The sequence below is a fragment of the Ambystoma mexicanum genome, chromosome 12 (genome assembly GCF_040938575.1).
Source record: "Ambystoma mexicanum isolate Mex_15411 chromosome 12, UKY_AmexF1_1, whole genome shotgun sequence".
Lineage (NCBI taxonomy): Eukaryota > Metazoa > Chordata > Amphibia > Caudata > Ambystomatidae > Ambystoma > Ambystoma mexicanum.
Window position 1 is genome coordinate 9,702,051 of NC_090936.1, and position 15,317 is coordinate 9,717,367.

The 15,317-nt window shown below is 42.6% G+C and overlaps 1 protein-coding gene across 7 annotated transcripts in view; it reads right to left on the bottom strand.

Annotated features, from left to right (window-relative positions):
* CACNA2D1 (calcium voltage-gated channel auxiliary subunit alpha2delta 1) overlaps positions 1–15,317 on the bottom strand; it is a 1,412,752-nt gene that overhangs the window by 55,714 nt on the left and 1,341,721 nt on the right. For all 7 annotated transcript variants that reach the window (XM_069627805.1, XM_069627804.1, XM_069627806.1 and 4 more), the window contains 3 exons: positions 8,040–8,111; positions 4,959–5,111; positions 4,817–4,869 (listed from right to left, as the gene is read on the bottom strand). In XM_069627805.1, coding sequence (XP_069483906.1) covers positions 4,817–4,869; positions 4,959–5,111; positions 8,040–8,111 — 278 coding nt within the window. The remainder of the gene's footprint in view (positions 1–4,816; positions 4,870–4,958; positions 5,112–8,039; positions 8,112–15,317) is intronic.

Sequence of the window (15,317 nt, forward strand, 5' to 3'; positions counted from 1 at the left end):
CACATTAGAAAAGGAAATAAGAGGAGTAGTTAGAAAAAAGCAGAGGAGAAAGTAGAACAATGACTACATACACGATGGGAGAGGGGTGAGCTCAGAAGGAAGAGGGAGTGAAAGAAAGTCCAAAGTGGTGAAGCAGGGTGGAGACAACAAGGACTAATAAAGATGTGAGAATGGGGAGAGAGGAGGCTAGAGAAGGAAGAGCGATGAGTAACCAGATAATGATGGAACAAAAGAAAAAGGACAGAGAAATTGAGGAAGAGGGGTGGCATATTGAAAAGAAAATGAAGAGCCGAAAGGCTACACAAAAGGACGGGAGAGTCAACAGAGATAAAAGAAAGAGGAATGAAGGAGACAAAAGAGAAAACTGTCAGAGAGGAGGCTTGAGGGAAAGATGGGAAGGTGGAATGTTGAGGAGGGGGGAGGAATAATGACAGAGGAGGAGAATATTGAAGGATGAAATTTTAACATATGGATGACTCTTTGCTACACTGACCTGAGGTTCACATTCTTCAGCACCAAAAGCAATCCCATCTGAGGTGGACTCTGGTTTGATCAGAAGATGGTTTATAGTGAACATCATTAAGGTAGGGTAGGGTCCAACCTTAAGTTAAAGGGGGCATTTCATCCTTTTCTGAGCTACATTAGTACCCTCTTTGGTGACCACCCCATGACATATCAGGATTGGAGCTGGCTCCCCATTTAATTACAGCAGGATGACTAAGACTTCCTCACTCTGTTGCATGAGCTGTTTATTGGGGATGTGCACTGAAATCTTCAGAAAACTCTGACTCCAAAGTTAAATCATCTCCTTTCACAAGTAATGAATGATGCCAGAAAGGTTGGCTTGTGAACGTCCTACTTAATGAGCAGCTACCTAAATAACATTGTCAACTACTTGTCAAAGAGGCTAATAGGAAGCGGTGTCCCAGAGCTGACAATGAACATTCCAGAACATTGAGTTCAATCTACCATTCCCAAAAAGTTCAGGGTGAAAATTAAGCTGCAGAGTTGTCTTGCACAACTTCAGGCACAGCCTTGCTGGAGAGTGTTATGCCTGAAATAAAATGGCGCTGGTGCGCAGTGCATTATGGGAGTGCTCGGAGCCATGTTGGAAGTTTACTTCATGCCTCAGTGAAAAGCTGCACACATTTTGCTGAGTGTTGGATTCACGGTGCTGAGGAAAACATGCTTTCCAAACCTGGTATGCGGTCAAGGACATTTCTGCTGGGAAAGCTAACTTTGTTATGGTTTGTTACTGTTCTCCGCGGAGCGTGTTTTTAGAGGAGGGAGGCACTCTGCTCCTTGAGGATGGCTGTCGATTGACCCAGCTGGCAACCGACAGCTGCTCATCAACTGCGCAAGTGCCAGGTTCGAGAATTGCCACCCCTTTTCGGAGTGTGTATATATGCGGAAACCCGGAGGTGGTCAGGTGAGACTTCAGCCAGAGGAGGACGCTTACGTCCGGCACTCCTGTGAGCTGTGGTGCTCTCAGCCTGGCTGTTCCCGGGGTCGCTTTTAAACTTTGAATAAATAGCCGTATTAGTGCTGATTATCTTCTAAGAGTGTGTGGTTGTGAGTTATTTCGTCTTTCTGCGTTCAAAGTATTGGCTCTATAATTGCATTGGTGATTTATGTTTTTCCGTGCACTCTGGGGAGAGCAATACAGAGGGCTTTCTGGAAATGTGAACCAGTGGAGAGCCAAGATCACATCTGATCAGAGTAGACAAGGACACAGCACTGGTACAACAATGTGGATCCATAACACCTCTGTGGCATTACCTGCCAATAAAAAGAGGGGTTTTCTCCTGCCTCTGATTGGTCCAGTGATATTAACATTGATTGTGGACTTCTGAAGTACTCACAAATGTTTATAAAATGTTGTCATTTACTGGGGTTGATTTTGAGAAAAAGAATAGATGTACTTTGCAGTTAGTAAGTGAATTTTACACATTTTTATAACAGACACATATATTGACTGCAAGAGGTTTACCACACAATGTTAACGTCAAATATTTAGGTTAACCTCAGTTGTGAAATGACAAGAAAGATCTTCAGATCCGTAATCAGGAATTCATGTGTCGAGCAGTGGAATTTTGCTACTGATTAATCTTTGCGATTCTGACCCTTTTCATAAGATATTGTTAGTTTGTCTTTTTTGTTCTGTCAGTTATACATTTTTTCTAGAGTTTTTTGCAAAGATCAAGTTTTTCATTGAAAACAAAAAAAAATACTTTGAACCAAACGCCATGGTTATGTTTCACTATTAGTGTGTTTTCTTCATAAGGCTTCGGACTTCACTGTGTTGATAATTAAGGCATGAAGGACAACGGGCAAAACCACACACTCATTAGCCTGCTATCTCAATTCTGAAGCTGTACACACTTCAAACAGTTATTTAAGGTTTGCACTTTTGTGACCGCCAACAACAAGCACATCAAGTAGATTAGGTTTTTGGGGTTAGTTCAGAGTACAACTACTTCTGTTGGCGACCACATCAATGGTCTCTTTATTTGGGGAACACTAAAACTCTTTTTGAAATTCATGCAAATGAGGCGTGTGTGCCTCACTCCTGTGTAATCAGAACTAGTTGTTGTTCACTTTGTTTTAGGAAAATGCATTGTACTTCTCTAACACAAGAGGATGGCATTAACTATCCGATGTCAGGAAGAAAATCTCGCTCCAACATTGCATATATAATATAAGATACCCATGTGGCCTTTACTCTGTCAGCATGCCACAGTGGACAGAGACTAAGTCCAAATACAGAGACAAAACACAATAATTTATCCACTACATGTCAAAGTACAGAATATGGATACAGACATGGAGAGATAGAACTTCTGCACAAGCAGGTGGTCACTTTGAAACTTTGCTTGCCAACAGAAATCCACAGTCTGCAACACTGGGTTTGGAAAACTAAAAGTATTGAGAAAGATTCTCCCTCTCCTCCCTGCTGACTGCCGTACTTAATTAGTCCCTTTGGCGATCATGGGATCACTGGACTACTGTAACTGGATCTACCAGGTACGGCTGCAGTAGGTACTCCAAAGCTCTGCGGTTAGGTTAGACTTAAATGCACATAGGCTCCTTCCACGGGTCTTTTGCGGCAACTCCACTGGCTGCCGGTGAAGGCCTGAATTGAGTTTAAAATTCTTTGTGTGTTTCTCACAGGGCTCTTCACGACACGGGTGCAACTTACCTGAAAAATAAACAAGAACGCTATTACCCTGCCAGGTGCCTCCCATGCACTTTTAAAAGTGCTGCATTTTCAGAGAGCCTGTCTAGGGGGCGCTCCTTCTCGGTCCTTGCTCCCAGCTTGTGGAACAAGCCTCCTCTCTCCCTTCAGGATATTGAAGATTACCTGCCACTCCGCAAGGCTCTAAAGACTGATCTTTTTTTAAAAATATGTTCACGATTACCCCCCTCCTTTTGAATGTCTGCTTCTTGCTCAGCACCTGGTTCCCCTTGGGCCATAGTTCACTACATTAATCCCAGTACAATACAATACTACAATTCAAGCCAACTGGACTGAGAAACTGGATGTGCTACATCCATCAGGCATGAATGAATATTTTTAAAGACCGCTGACTTTGCTGGATAAATAGTGTTGTTGGAAATGGTGAGCATTGAGCAATAGTCCTCAAAACTCAGCATTGAACAACATTCCTCAAAGCTCAGCATTGAACAACCTTTCTTAAAGCTCAGCATTGAACTACATGTTTCATGGCACTTTCCCAACCATTGAACTTTCATTTGGTTACCAAACTCATTTGGTTAATTTATGTTATGCCAGTTGTTAATATTCTGTGTAGTGGTTTGGTGTTGATGGCAGTCATTCCTCAAAGCTCAGCTCAGTGAGCTTTCTGTCACATCGTCTGGCATGTATCAGACTTAATGACTTTAGGGGCCAGGCCCATTGGGCTGTTCTCTGTCTGTGATCTTGTTTTGAGAGTCCACGTCATGACACACAGCATTGTTACTAGGAATCAGTTCAGTCTCTGGGACGTTGTCCTCTGGCTATATCTCGGTTTCTTTTCTTGCCAGTTCACCAAAAATAATAAATCTTTTTTCGTCAAGTTGTAAAGCCTCCCCTCCTGGCGGAGAATTGACTTTAACTTAAAAGGTGTACACAATACAAATGTCCTTTAACATTAACATTAACATTAACATTAACAATACAATACTAGGATGATGAAGATATGCTTATTTTAACATGAACAAAGCATTTCCTTATCAGGACTGAAGATAATTTGCACATTTTGTTTATAGATGTTTGGTATTGTCATATAATTTACATTAAACAAACTTGTTTTTTTAATTACTACATTTAGTCTTTCACTCGATTCACTCAGATGTACAATGCAGAACTAAAGCAAAGTACAGACAACTCGGCTAATATTGATTTTCTTATTGATTGTAATCAGTTAATGGATTATTTGGGGTTGAAAAGATATAACTAAAACCACTGTGTCCATCTTTTTTTCCTACGAATTACTCCTTCTCATTGAAGACGTTTGGATTGCCGAATTTTTCTTCACCACTGTCAGACCTTCTGTAGGAAGCAGGTGGAGGCAGAAAAGAGAACAAGGCATCTTAAATGCCATGCTCTGGAGTTTCACCCAAGTATTAATTTAGCTTAGATCCTTCATTTATTACTCAGCATATCAGATAATATTTGTGCAAAATGTCTCCACTTTTATATAATAACTTGAATCTTTTGTCATTTCTTTTGTAATTTTCAAGACCGTTTCAGCTGAAATAAGAGCAAATATCAACAAAAAAACCCACCTAGTATGAAGTGGAAATGTAAACTCACCAAGCGGCAGCCGATGCCCACCATCCTATGTTTAACAGATCAGCGATTGTCGGCTACAAGATATAAAAAAAAAGATCATGTGACAAAAAGCAATGCATGTGCTGACCCTAATCAAAATGGAGCTGTTGCCATGGAAACGTACCACAAAGACTGAGCGTAACCCAGCTCCTTGCTTCGGCTCAACTCCCGGGTCGCAAACAGACTGGTAATCATACGATTTGTTAAAGGCGTAGAGCGAGGCATTAAGGAGACTTCTCATCAGGATGGGGTCAATCTCGCCGAAGAACCTACCAATCTAGCATAGAGGAAACACAGCGGTGTAAACAGAAGCTTGTGGCTGTGTGTGCACACATATGCTGCTTGCTGTGATAGGATCTATGCAGCAGAACAGTGTTTTGGAAGCATAGAAATTCTTAATCACGGCCTGAGAGTATTATCCGCCCACTAACACTGATGTTATTGTTTATTAAGAGGGCATATCCAGAGGAACGCAAGACTATGTAGGCTTTTGCATGAGCCTCACCCAGACTCACCCATAAACTGTTTGTAAGAGAAGAAGACATTTCTTAGCAATATTTAAATTACAATGAGTGTCAATAGAGAAGGTCCACCCTTCAATAACCTACATCTTAGTACAATTACTTAAGACACCTCCCAAAAACATGTCAGCATTTCTCCCGGATATCGGTCCCTTACCCATCACTCTATGAAAATGCATGGGTAGAACAACCCCTACTAACATTATAAAACTCGCCTAAAAATAATCCAACAAAAGCAAAGCAAACTGAACCACTTCCAAAATGTATACTGTGAGGTGATCAGTATATCAGTATATTTATTTGTACATGTCAACAGTCGATACGAGGGTGGAAATTGATTAAAACTTGTTTTTGAAAATACAACAGGTAGAAATATACCAGGATCTCTGGTAGTATTATTCTCTTCAATGGGTGGGTTTTCAGAAATATGCTTAAGGTATTTGGTACGTACCACTGGCGGTATTCCCAATAGAAAATATATCCAATTGTAATGAAGACATCAATACAGTTTAGTAAACTATGCTTAAGAGTGTTTTTGTGCATGCTATGGAGTGAAGCCTCCTCCCAATATTTCTGCCAATCGCTGTAAGGATGTGTTTACAGTGCACTTTCATCTAAATTGCACCTCCTGTGAATTAACCCTACTCTGAGGTGTGAAGGTGTGGAGATGAAGTTCTGCCTTTCATTCTATTTGTCATTACGAGACACCATTAGAAAAACCTGAACCGGTTTGACCAAAGCTCACCTACGAGATGGTATCAAGACGCATCCATTGTGACCAGAACAATTCACCATAGTTATGTGTATTATTATTTTTAATATTAGGTTCATCCAAATTTTGCTGCTTCTAAATGCCTTGTGTCCCCCTTGCCTGATACTAGGTCATGTGGGGAAAGACCTGTAATCACAGCCCCCCCCTCAAACAAGACATGTCCAACGTCTATGTCACTATTCCAGCCACCCTGCACCTTGAAACACTTTCTTAGATTCTTCTGGCTCTTGCCAATGTGGGTTTACTGATAACCTGTAGTTCCTTGATCTTTTTTGGCTGTTGCCAATGATCGTTTACTCAAACAGTGCAATTCCTTGATTTCTATTGCTGTTAGCCAATACTTGGCTTCTCAGATAATACAGTTCATGGTATCAGCCCAATTAACCACCTTTCATTCATTCCATTCAATATTCATGAGTGCTCATGAACTTACTTTCACAATGTTTGGTATTCAAACATAGTTATTATGGCTTTAATTTCGTTTGGCATTCAAATGTACTTGTAATTGCTTTGTTTGGTACTCCAAAGTACTTATAATGGTTCTCATGTCATTTGGCATTCAAAAGTACTTGTAATGACTTTGTTCAGTATTCAAAAGCCCTTAACAATTCATACGAGCTCAACCGCCCCCTTTGCCGTGCCCGGGTCCCCTTCTCTAGGGGCACTCACCGGTCTGTGCATATGGAGGTTCTGCGAGTCTCTGCCTACCAAGGTTCAGCTTCTATCCACAGCGGCTTGCCTTTGTGGTCACTGGCAGGCTGTCAGTGAGATGGAGACTTCCTCGTAGATCTTCTGGCTCTTATCTGCTTCACTCCAGCAGCCCAGCCTGGACCTCCATCTTGCTCTGCGTCCTCCTTCCCCTGGCCCAGCTCTGCACTCCTCAGGACTCTTGCAATCTTCTCGTCTACTCGCACACCACCGATTGTGGCTCCGGCTCTTCCAGCTGGCTTCAGCCACTCCACTCCATCACCATTTTACTTTTAAAGTTCCTGCCATCATGATTGGATAAAAAAGGACTAGGCCACTCACAGCTGTAGCGGTAACCCTGTCTCACTCTTGCTGTCATCCTCCTCGTCTCATTACCCAGTCGAGGCATATATGTGTGTACATTATTAGAATGAGGATGTGTTGCTCTAGTTGGTCTTTTCCTCGTCTCAATAAAGTACTTTTAATTCTTGGGGACTGTTTTAGGGGAATAACAGGGAAAGGGCTGGCAAAAGCCTATGAAGGCTTGTTGGATGGAGGGTTCATTGTGAAAGGGAAATGGAGGATACCATGTCTCACCTAAGGACATCTTCTCCTGAGTCCCCAAGTCTCCGCCACCCCGGTGATCCTCCCTCGCATATCCACCCCCAGGGTCGGGATCCAAAAGCGATGGCCTTTCCCTGGCCACCTGAGCAGAGGATTCAGGGGGAGAAGATCGGAGGACGCCCTCAGGTTCCTCACAAGTGGCAATACATGATGTCAGAGGCTGGATGTTGAGTGCAGTACACAGCAACACATGCATCGACCCGATCAAGGTTTGGACGAGAAGTAATTACTTTCTGTGACGAGCTCCAGGAAAGAGGGTGGAGAAGCATGCATGGATTATTTTCTAATGCTTCCTGGATGTGGCAAAGGTCCTTAAAGTACGTGACTCATTAACAATGCTTTAAAATAGCAATGACTTAGAAAGGCTACAGTAGTCTTCTCTTTCTCAACTTGAGAAGAACTTGAGAAATAACCAATCTCATCATATCATATCATATCATATGAAGTGTCCTCATAATAAACCAGGCAAGTACGCTGTGAAAGAGAAGTGCTTGCATGATAAATATTTCTTAATGATGCATCTGACTTGAGAAGGATAATGCACTGAAAATGGCATTTCACATGAGGGATTCATGCGTGGGATGCATAAACATGTCCTTACCTCTGAATTATACTCATCCCGATTGGACATCAAGAGGAACCCGCCGTCATCCAATATAACGCAGTCCACAATCTACAATTAGAAGAAAGCACATTAGCCCTTGAACGCCGCGTGACCAGGCAATGCCAGCAGTTGCTATTGGCTCGATGGCTACATGATATCCAGTCAACGACGTGAAAATGACACCTTTTATCTGCATTGAAGTGCAATGATACAGGAACGGACACAAAACAGATCCGTGACAGAACATGATTGAACACCACGAGCATGCATACACAGAGAGCTTCTCACGGGTCTGTCAGAGTTTACATTTTTGCCGGGGACAAAAAAGCCTAGCTCAGCATTCTAGTTCAACCCCTACATAAAGGCGTAGAGCGGGCGGGAGGGTGATGGCGTAATGGAGCTCAGAGGAGGACACCTCTGAAAATGAAAAATTTGATATTTTGCTACTGACAAGAAACAAAAAAACAAGTTAACAGAGATCCTGAAATGTATCATGCAATAATTCCTTTTCATGATCATTTTCAAAATATATAGTGGAGTGTTATTGCATAAATGGTCATGGGTCATCATATATGCCCCAGAAAACTGTCAGCAAGACTTGGAAATTGTCAAACTTTGCATCCCATTTCTCATGCCCAATTGTAAGTCATTCTATAGGGAGCGGGTACAATGACGGAGTAGCATTCAGAAGGGTCATAGCGTGACCATGTCTTTTTATGCTATCTGAATGAAATTCTAAATCCTCCCACCCACAACTGGGTTGGCCTTAAAAATCTCTGAGTTAATGGCCTGAATACTCAGTACACTCTTTCACTTTGGATTAGCACTGAACATGTCTTCATAGTTAAAGAACTGATACCCACATTAATATCTGACTTCTAGTGTTTATGCGGTTAGGGGATATAAAGCGTGCAGTAAAGATCCTATTGTAAAAAAGGATGAATGGGTGACTCGAGGAACACAAGGGCGTGCATTTGTTTTGTAGATCCTCGCTATAAAATTTGAAAGCAACAAATTGCTAAAATATGTGACTGCAAAATGCATATTTAACACTAATGAAAAATGGAGGTGTCTTGGAGCAGTGGCCTTGGTGGCTCTGTGGATGAGTTATTAGTGTTGTGTCAGATTTGCTCTTGCTTAGCTAACGCGCCACTCTCCCATCGGCCAGAATATGTTCTCTTGGCTACCCTTCTTTGCCTTTAATAGTATACAGAAAAGTATTAAACACCAAATTCCCTTCTCAATTTCTTTACATACTTTCCTGAAAACTCTTTATAGATATTGTGAGGGTGAGATGGGGCCTTTTGAGGACCTTGCCAATGATTTGCGGTGGACAAAACAGTTCAAACACAACTGGAATTAGCTGAATTTTGGGTGATTCAGGTGCCTCCAACATTTAAAACTTTTCTGGAGTCTGGTCTGGGAAAGTATGAGGTCACCCAGAGTCACTGGTGAGTGCCATGAGAACAGGGTCAGGCTACTCCTCAACATGCCAATATAAGATGCCCCACTGCCCTACTGTGCTGTGGCACTTGGCCACGGGGCATGTTAAACTGCCTTTCTATGTGCACCGCTCCTGATCTTAAAGTTCGAAATGTGATGCAAACCTTTTTTTAATGCCGGTTCGGAGGGGAGTGAGGCCATGGGGTGCATTGAGGCAGTAATGGGTGCTGGTTCACACCTCAAAATGTGACCCATAAAACGTTGGTTTACCAAATGTTTGGACCAGTGAACCACAAATGACATTTCGTGTTCAGACGTTTCTACCAAAGATTCACAATCAGTGAGAAATGGTAATCTCTTACTAATAAAGTATATCTATTCTAAGAGTCATGCTCACTGTTGCACGTTTCTGCAGAACTTAGCATTCTGACACTGTATGCATGGATGTGTGCCTCCCTAATGCCACATAGATTGGCAAGGAAGGAATGCCCACACAGAGGTATTTTCCAAGTTCATGTTGCGATGCGTCCCTTCCAGGCACTTCCTTTGCTCTGCCGCTGAATCCTGGGCATTTTACATGCCCCGACCGACTGCACAGCCTGATGCCTTCATGAGTATCACCTCACGCCGGGTATCCCGAGTCGGTCACTTCTCTGAGTCCTGCCTTGTTTTTCATTTCACTTCTATTCCCAAAGCTCGTCTTGACAGTTCGTTTTTTGGTGTAACCGATGGCCAGAAACTAATAAGACATATTGTTGATTCTTTCTCGCATACAAAGCATAAGGAAACTTTAAGGGGACGATCATATCTCCATCAATCGGAGAATGCGACAGCAGATCAAAGGACAGAGTATCTTTTTTTAAACTCGTGATCTCAGGTACTGTACTTCCCAGCTGAGAATTGAAATCTTTCTGTTTTTCCTCCGTAGTATGATGGCGTCATCACGGATTCCCCAGATGTGACCTCCTCCCCTGTGGCCAGGGATGGCAGCCGCTACCTGATCCTGAGCCTGAGTGGAGCCGTTTCAGGGAGGATCACATGGGGGCGACGGCCACAGGGGAGATGTCATGGCTTCATTGGATTTTTCCCATGAGGAAGACCCCCTGTTACCCAATACCCTAATGGTCTCTTGCCATGCATCTGTTGCCCCTATTGGGAAAGCAGAGAAAGCTTTTCCTAAACACCCCTTCATAACCTGAAGAGTTTGTAGTGTAAGGGCCAGGATAGGACGTTGGGACGCATGGACAGCTTTTGATATCTAACATCCTGACAGAGGCAGATCCTTAGTTTTTGGTTATAGGTAGGGAAACTCATCTTAGTGCAGGTCAGGGAGGCATTTCCCAACCCATTTAAGTTAATATAAGTATTTAACCAAAGACATGACATGTCCGGCTTTCATTTCAGATCCCTCAAAGTAGCCAATACCCAAAACATTTCTGAAAAGATTTTTGCTTGCAGTTCCTCTAAGTGCAACAGGGAGCTTGTGATTGGGCGTCATGTGTTGACCGTAACTCGCTCCAAATTTTACCCACTCGTTTACACCTCATATTGACCATCCACTTTGCACTAAGTGAAGATGGGAGGCAGTAGATATTGTGAGACTAGAGTGAGAACCAGATAAGATCAACTACAGGAAAAGTAAGGTATAAAGTCAGAAAGCATTCCCCAAATAAGGGTGCTCTTGGGAAGTACCGTTAGGTACAAATAAAAGAGCGGTCAGTTATAAAGGATAATTGCACAGTATGACTGCTGACTGCAATATCATGACACTGTACCTATCGTACATATTTGTGTAGCTGTGATGACTTTTGACTCGAAAACTGCTTAGTTTTCTATTCTGAAAGAATGTATAAGTAGATTATGCAAACGTTCCTAGTGAGACTAACATGAGTTTCCCAAACACCCACTGCCATTTTCATTGGTCCATCTAAAACACATCCCTTCAGTGAGCTTGACAGAATATATAACGATGCAACCAGCGGCAGTGAGGGAATCCTCTAAGGTCCTTCTGAAATGAGACACCTGCCAAAGACACCCTGATGCACTCAGACATGGCTCCCCACTGCGCATTCTTCATGACTGTGAATACTGCCCAACTCAATCAAATTCCGGTCGCACCGTTGCAGAGTTGTATGAACTTCCTAATGCTCCCCAGGTGTATTATGACAATTATTCTTCTTTCCTCAACTCTCCTCTGATCTCTCTGCCACAATTTCCAACTGTCTCTCTGCCATTAAATATAGGATGACTTCGAACTCTGATGTTAAACTCTACCAAAACAGAGGTGCTCTTCTTCACGGCCAAAAGCTCTCTCTCATCTCTTCCTCTGCCTATCCATTGCCCACCTGACACTCTCCCCAACTCTTCTTCAGCTAGAATCCTCTGTGTCTCTACGACCCTTCTCTTTCCGATCCTCTCTATACGATGTTCTGAACTTTAGGTAAATATGTGTAAATTGTATATTGTATCTATTTGCTGTAACCTGTAACTGCCTATTAAACATGCGCCCAGATGCCTCAGGGCAAGGTGCACACTACAAATAAACAAATACAAATACAAATACACCTTCCCTACTTTCATCTGCAAAACTGGAACAGCAGCTCGCCTCAATCTCCTAAATATTAGGAAAATGAGGCACCTCCTTCCTTTCAACACTGTCAAGCATCCCTTAACCACTCTTGTTTTCTCTAAACTGGGCTACTGTGCCAGCATCCTCTTTGGTCTCCCCAACTATGCATTCTGTCCTCTCAGCAAGATCATTAACTTGGTTATCAGGACTCTCTTTGAACTCCCTCACTTCACACCTACTTCCTCGTACCAGCAGCAGGCTGGATGGCTGATGATGCAAAACAGGCCCACATTTAAATGTGTTCTCCTGGTTCACACATCTATCCACAGTAAGGTACCTCTGTATCCTCCTTTAACCAGCTCTAAAAATGTTCTCGTAATCTTTGCTCTTCCTCCTCGTCTACCCTTGTGGCTCCTCACCCTCCCTGTGCTTCCTCTCACTTCCGCTCCTTCTCTCTTCTTGCTCCACTTGCATGGAATTCTCTTCCCCCGGACCGCCGAGAAATAGTCCACACAGATTTGTTTAAAACCAAACTAAAAGCCTACCTCCTCGCCTCCAAGTTATCCTCTTAACCTATCTCTCACCTGCATGCTAGCTAAAAATAAATCCTCTCCTCTAACCTGCCTCTGTCCCTCACTTCCTCTGCCTCCACTCTAGCACTTCACCCGTGCTGGTCACATCTCGAGCACAGCTGGCCATACCGCCTACCTGCACTTAAAAATGTCCAATGTGGATTGTCCTTAATCTACGTATGTCCACTTATGTATTGTCATCCATGACTGGTGCATTTACTCCCTCCACAACCTGGTCAGAATGTCCCTCAAACTCACCCCATTGTAAGAAGCTCACTATCTATTGTACTTTCTTTGGTGATCAAAAGAGCACGGTTCCTCTTGTATATAATCAAATAAACTGCCTAAAACAGGGACAGGCAACCTTTGGCTCTCAATTTTTTTGACTAGAACTCCTATCAACCCATAAGCAGCACAGTGAATGGTGGCGGGTCCTTGGAGTTACAGTCCAAAACATTTGGAGAGCCGTAGGTTGCAGACGCCAGGCCTCAGAGGTGGCCCACACCCACAACTTGCAACAATGCTTTGAAATGGGATCGGCCTAAGTCTACTTCATGTGATGGGAAGAGCAGCCGCCCCTCACCTTTCCCCTTCTTGGAACGCATTAAATTAATGTGTTTGATTAAGGGACAGATTGATTCCTAGCTTTACGTTACAGACTTGTTTTGTGGTACTGATCACCCAAGTCATTTAGATTGTGTACATTAATTGTGAACACACATCCTATTATACACTGGGATTTTAATTGCAAACAACCTTCTCAGCTTGAAGGCAAAATCCAACATTTTTGGTTGTTAATTTGCAAGACATTACCAACAGCCGTATATTTTTGAAACCTTTCAATACAGATTGCTAGAAGGGTGAAATAATAGATTTTGGTAAACTATTCATTGAAGTTGGCATAATTTTTTGTGCAGTCATCGAACTTGTGATGAGCAGAGTGACCCATGTCACAGAGAAATTAGGTTTCTTCTGGCCAACATTCGTAGTTTTAATTTTGTAAATACTGCAGCATTTTCACTGTAAATATCCCAAAGTACTGGGCCTAGGAGGGTTCTGTTTTTCTTTAGATTACAAATTGAACATTTTAAGGATACATATTTGAAAATGCCACTGAATTTGCAAACCTTCTTTGTAAATCCCAATTATTTGTGCATATTTTGATTGCACATCAAGACCCATGATATCGTTTTCAATGTTGTGTCTTTTAGTGCTGAAGCACAGGGTCTGATGAAGGGCGATTGGAAACCTGATTCTGGGAGTGGCCCTCTTCACAGGTCACGTGATATTAAAACCAGTTATGGGATGACTGGCCCAAGTACCTGATCCATAGCTGTTCCCCAAATGTTTGCATTTCTCTGTACATCACATATGCTAAAAATAAATTCATACATGTTAAGTGCAACAGTGCCATTTTGTTTTTGTTCTACTCCTGATTAAACTGTGTCTGGCTGTCCTCTCTCAATGCAGGCCAATTTGGTAAAGAAAGGTTTATTTGGTGAGCGACATCAGAACAAATTATGCGCGGTCATCTATTTTTTACATAAATCATACAGCACAAAATATAACATGAAGTTCAACTGATGTTAAAAAAAACTAAAAAATATGTATTAGAGGTCAATACCAATTATAATTATAATTGTTTTTTTATAACGCACTTAATACTGAATAGATTTCTAAGCGCGGTTCCGGTTTTGCTTCCAAAACGAGCGTGTTGTCCCTGAGCTATCCTCCCGGTCAAACAGCTGCAACTTCTATTCAGTTCTGTCAGAAGAGCCTGTTCACCATGTGCCTATCTGAGGATTTAACACCTACTGTGTGGGGATCACATGACTGGTAATGTGCTGCTAGCCTGTGGTGCCAAGCCCAAGCGTAGAAAGTACCTCTCCTCGGGGCGTTCGACATCACCGGTCAGGTAAGCCCGTGTGTGGGGGCCATTAATGTTATTAGCAGCAACATTATGCACAGGGCGCTAAATAGTGTTTCACCATTTGTTGTCTGGAAGCCGCGGCCCGAGGCATCGGAGGTCATGCACAAAACTGTGATGTGTTTCTGGGGTCGCGGCATCGAGACAGCAGGAAGGAGGCATCCGGAAGCTGGAGCCCGCAGCAGGTAAGTGGGGCAGGGGAGCAGGCAGGAGGGGGATGCAGAGGGTGCCGCGCAGTAGAAGGCGATTCGGCTGGACACCCGAAAGGGACCAGGAGAAAGTCATTTACAAAAGGCCAAAACCACACAATTCAGCCTTTTATCTGGAATCCACAAGAGTGATCAAGTGGGGTAAGCGTGGCAGAGATCTACTCATGGGGTATCCAGTAAAATTTTCCAAAACACATTTTCGAAATGCCATTTTGTCGAAAAATATATGCGGAAAAAAAATTCCGAATTTTTTTTTATTTTATGTTTTATTTTTGTTTCGTTCGTAAAAAAGAAGTGTCAAAAATCAAAAACAGGGGGTTCGGGGGGAACCTCCCCATTTAAAAAAAAAAAACAACAATTTTTTTTAAAAGAAATGGCATTTTGGTGTCGAAAAAATGGCATTTTGAAAATGTGACGTTTGAAAAAGTCACTATAAACCTCTCATGGGGAGATATGTAGTGCTCACTGCCAAGTTTCCCCAATTCTAAGACCTTTTAAGAACTACCAGATTAGAGAAAAGCTTGCTGTGTGCACTCCCTCCACCAGGTGAGTTGT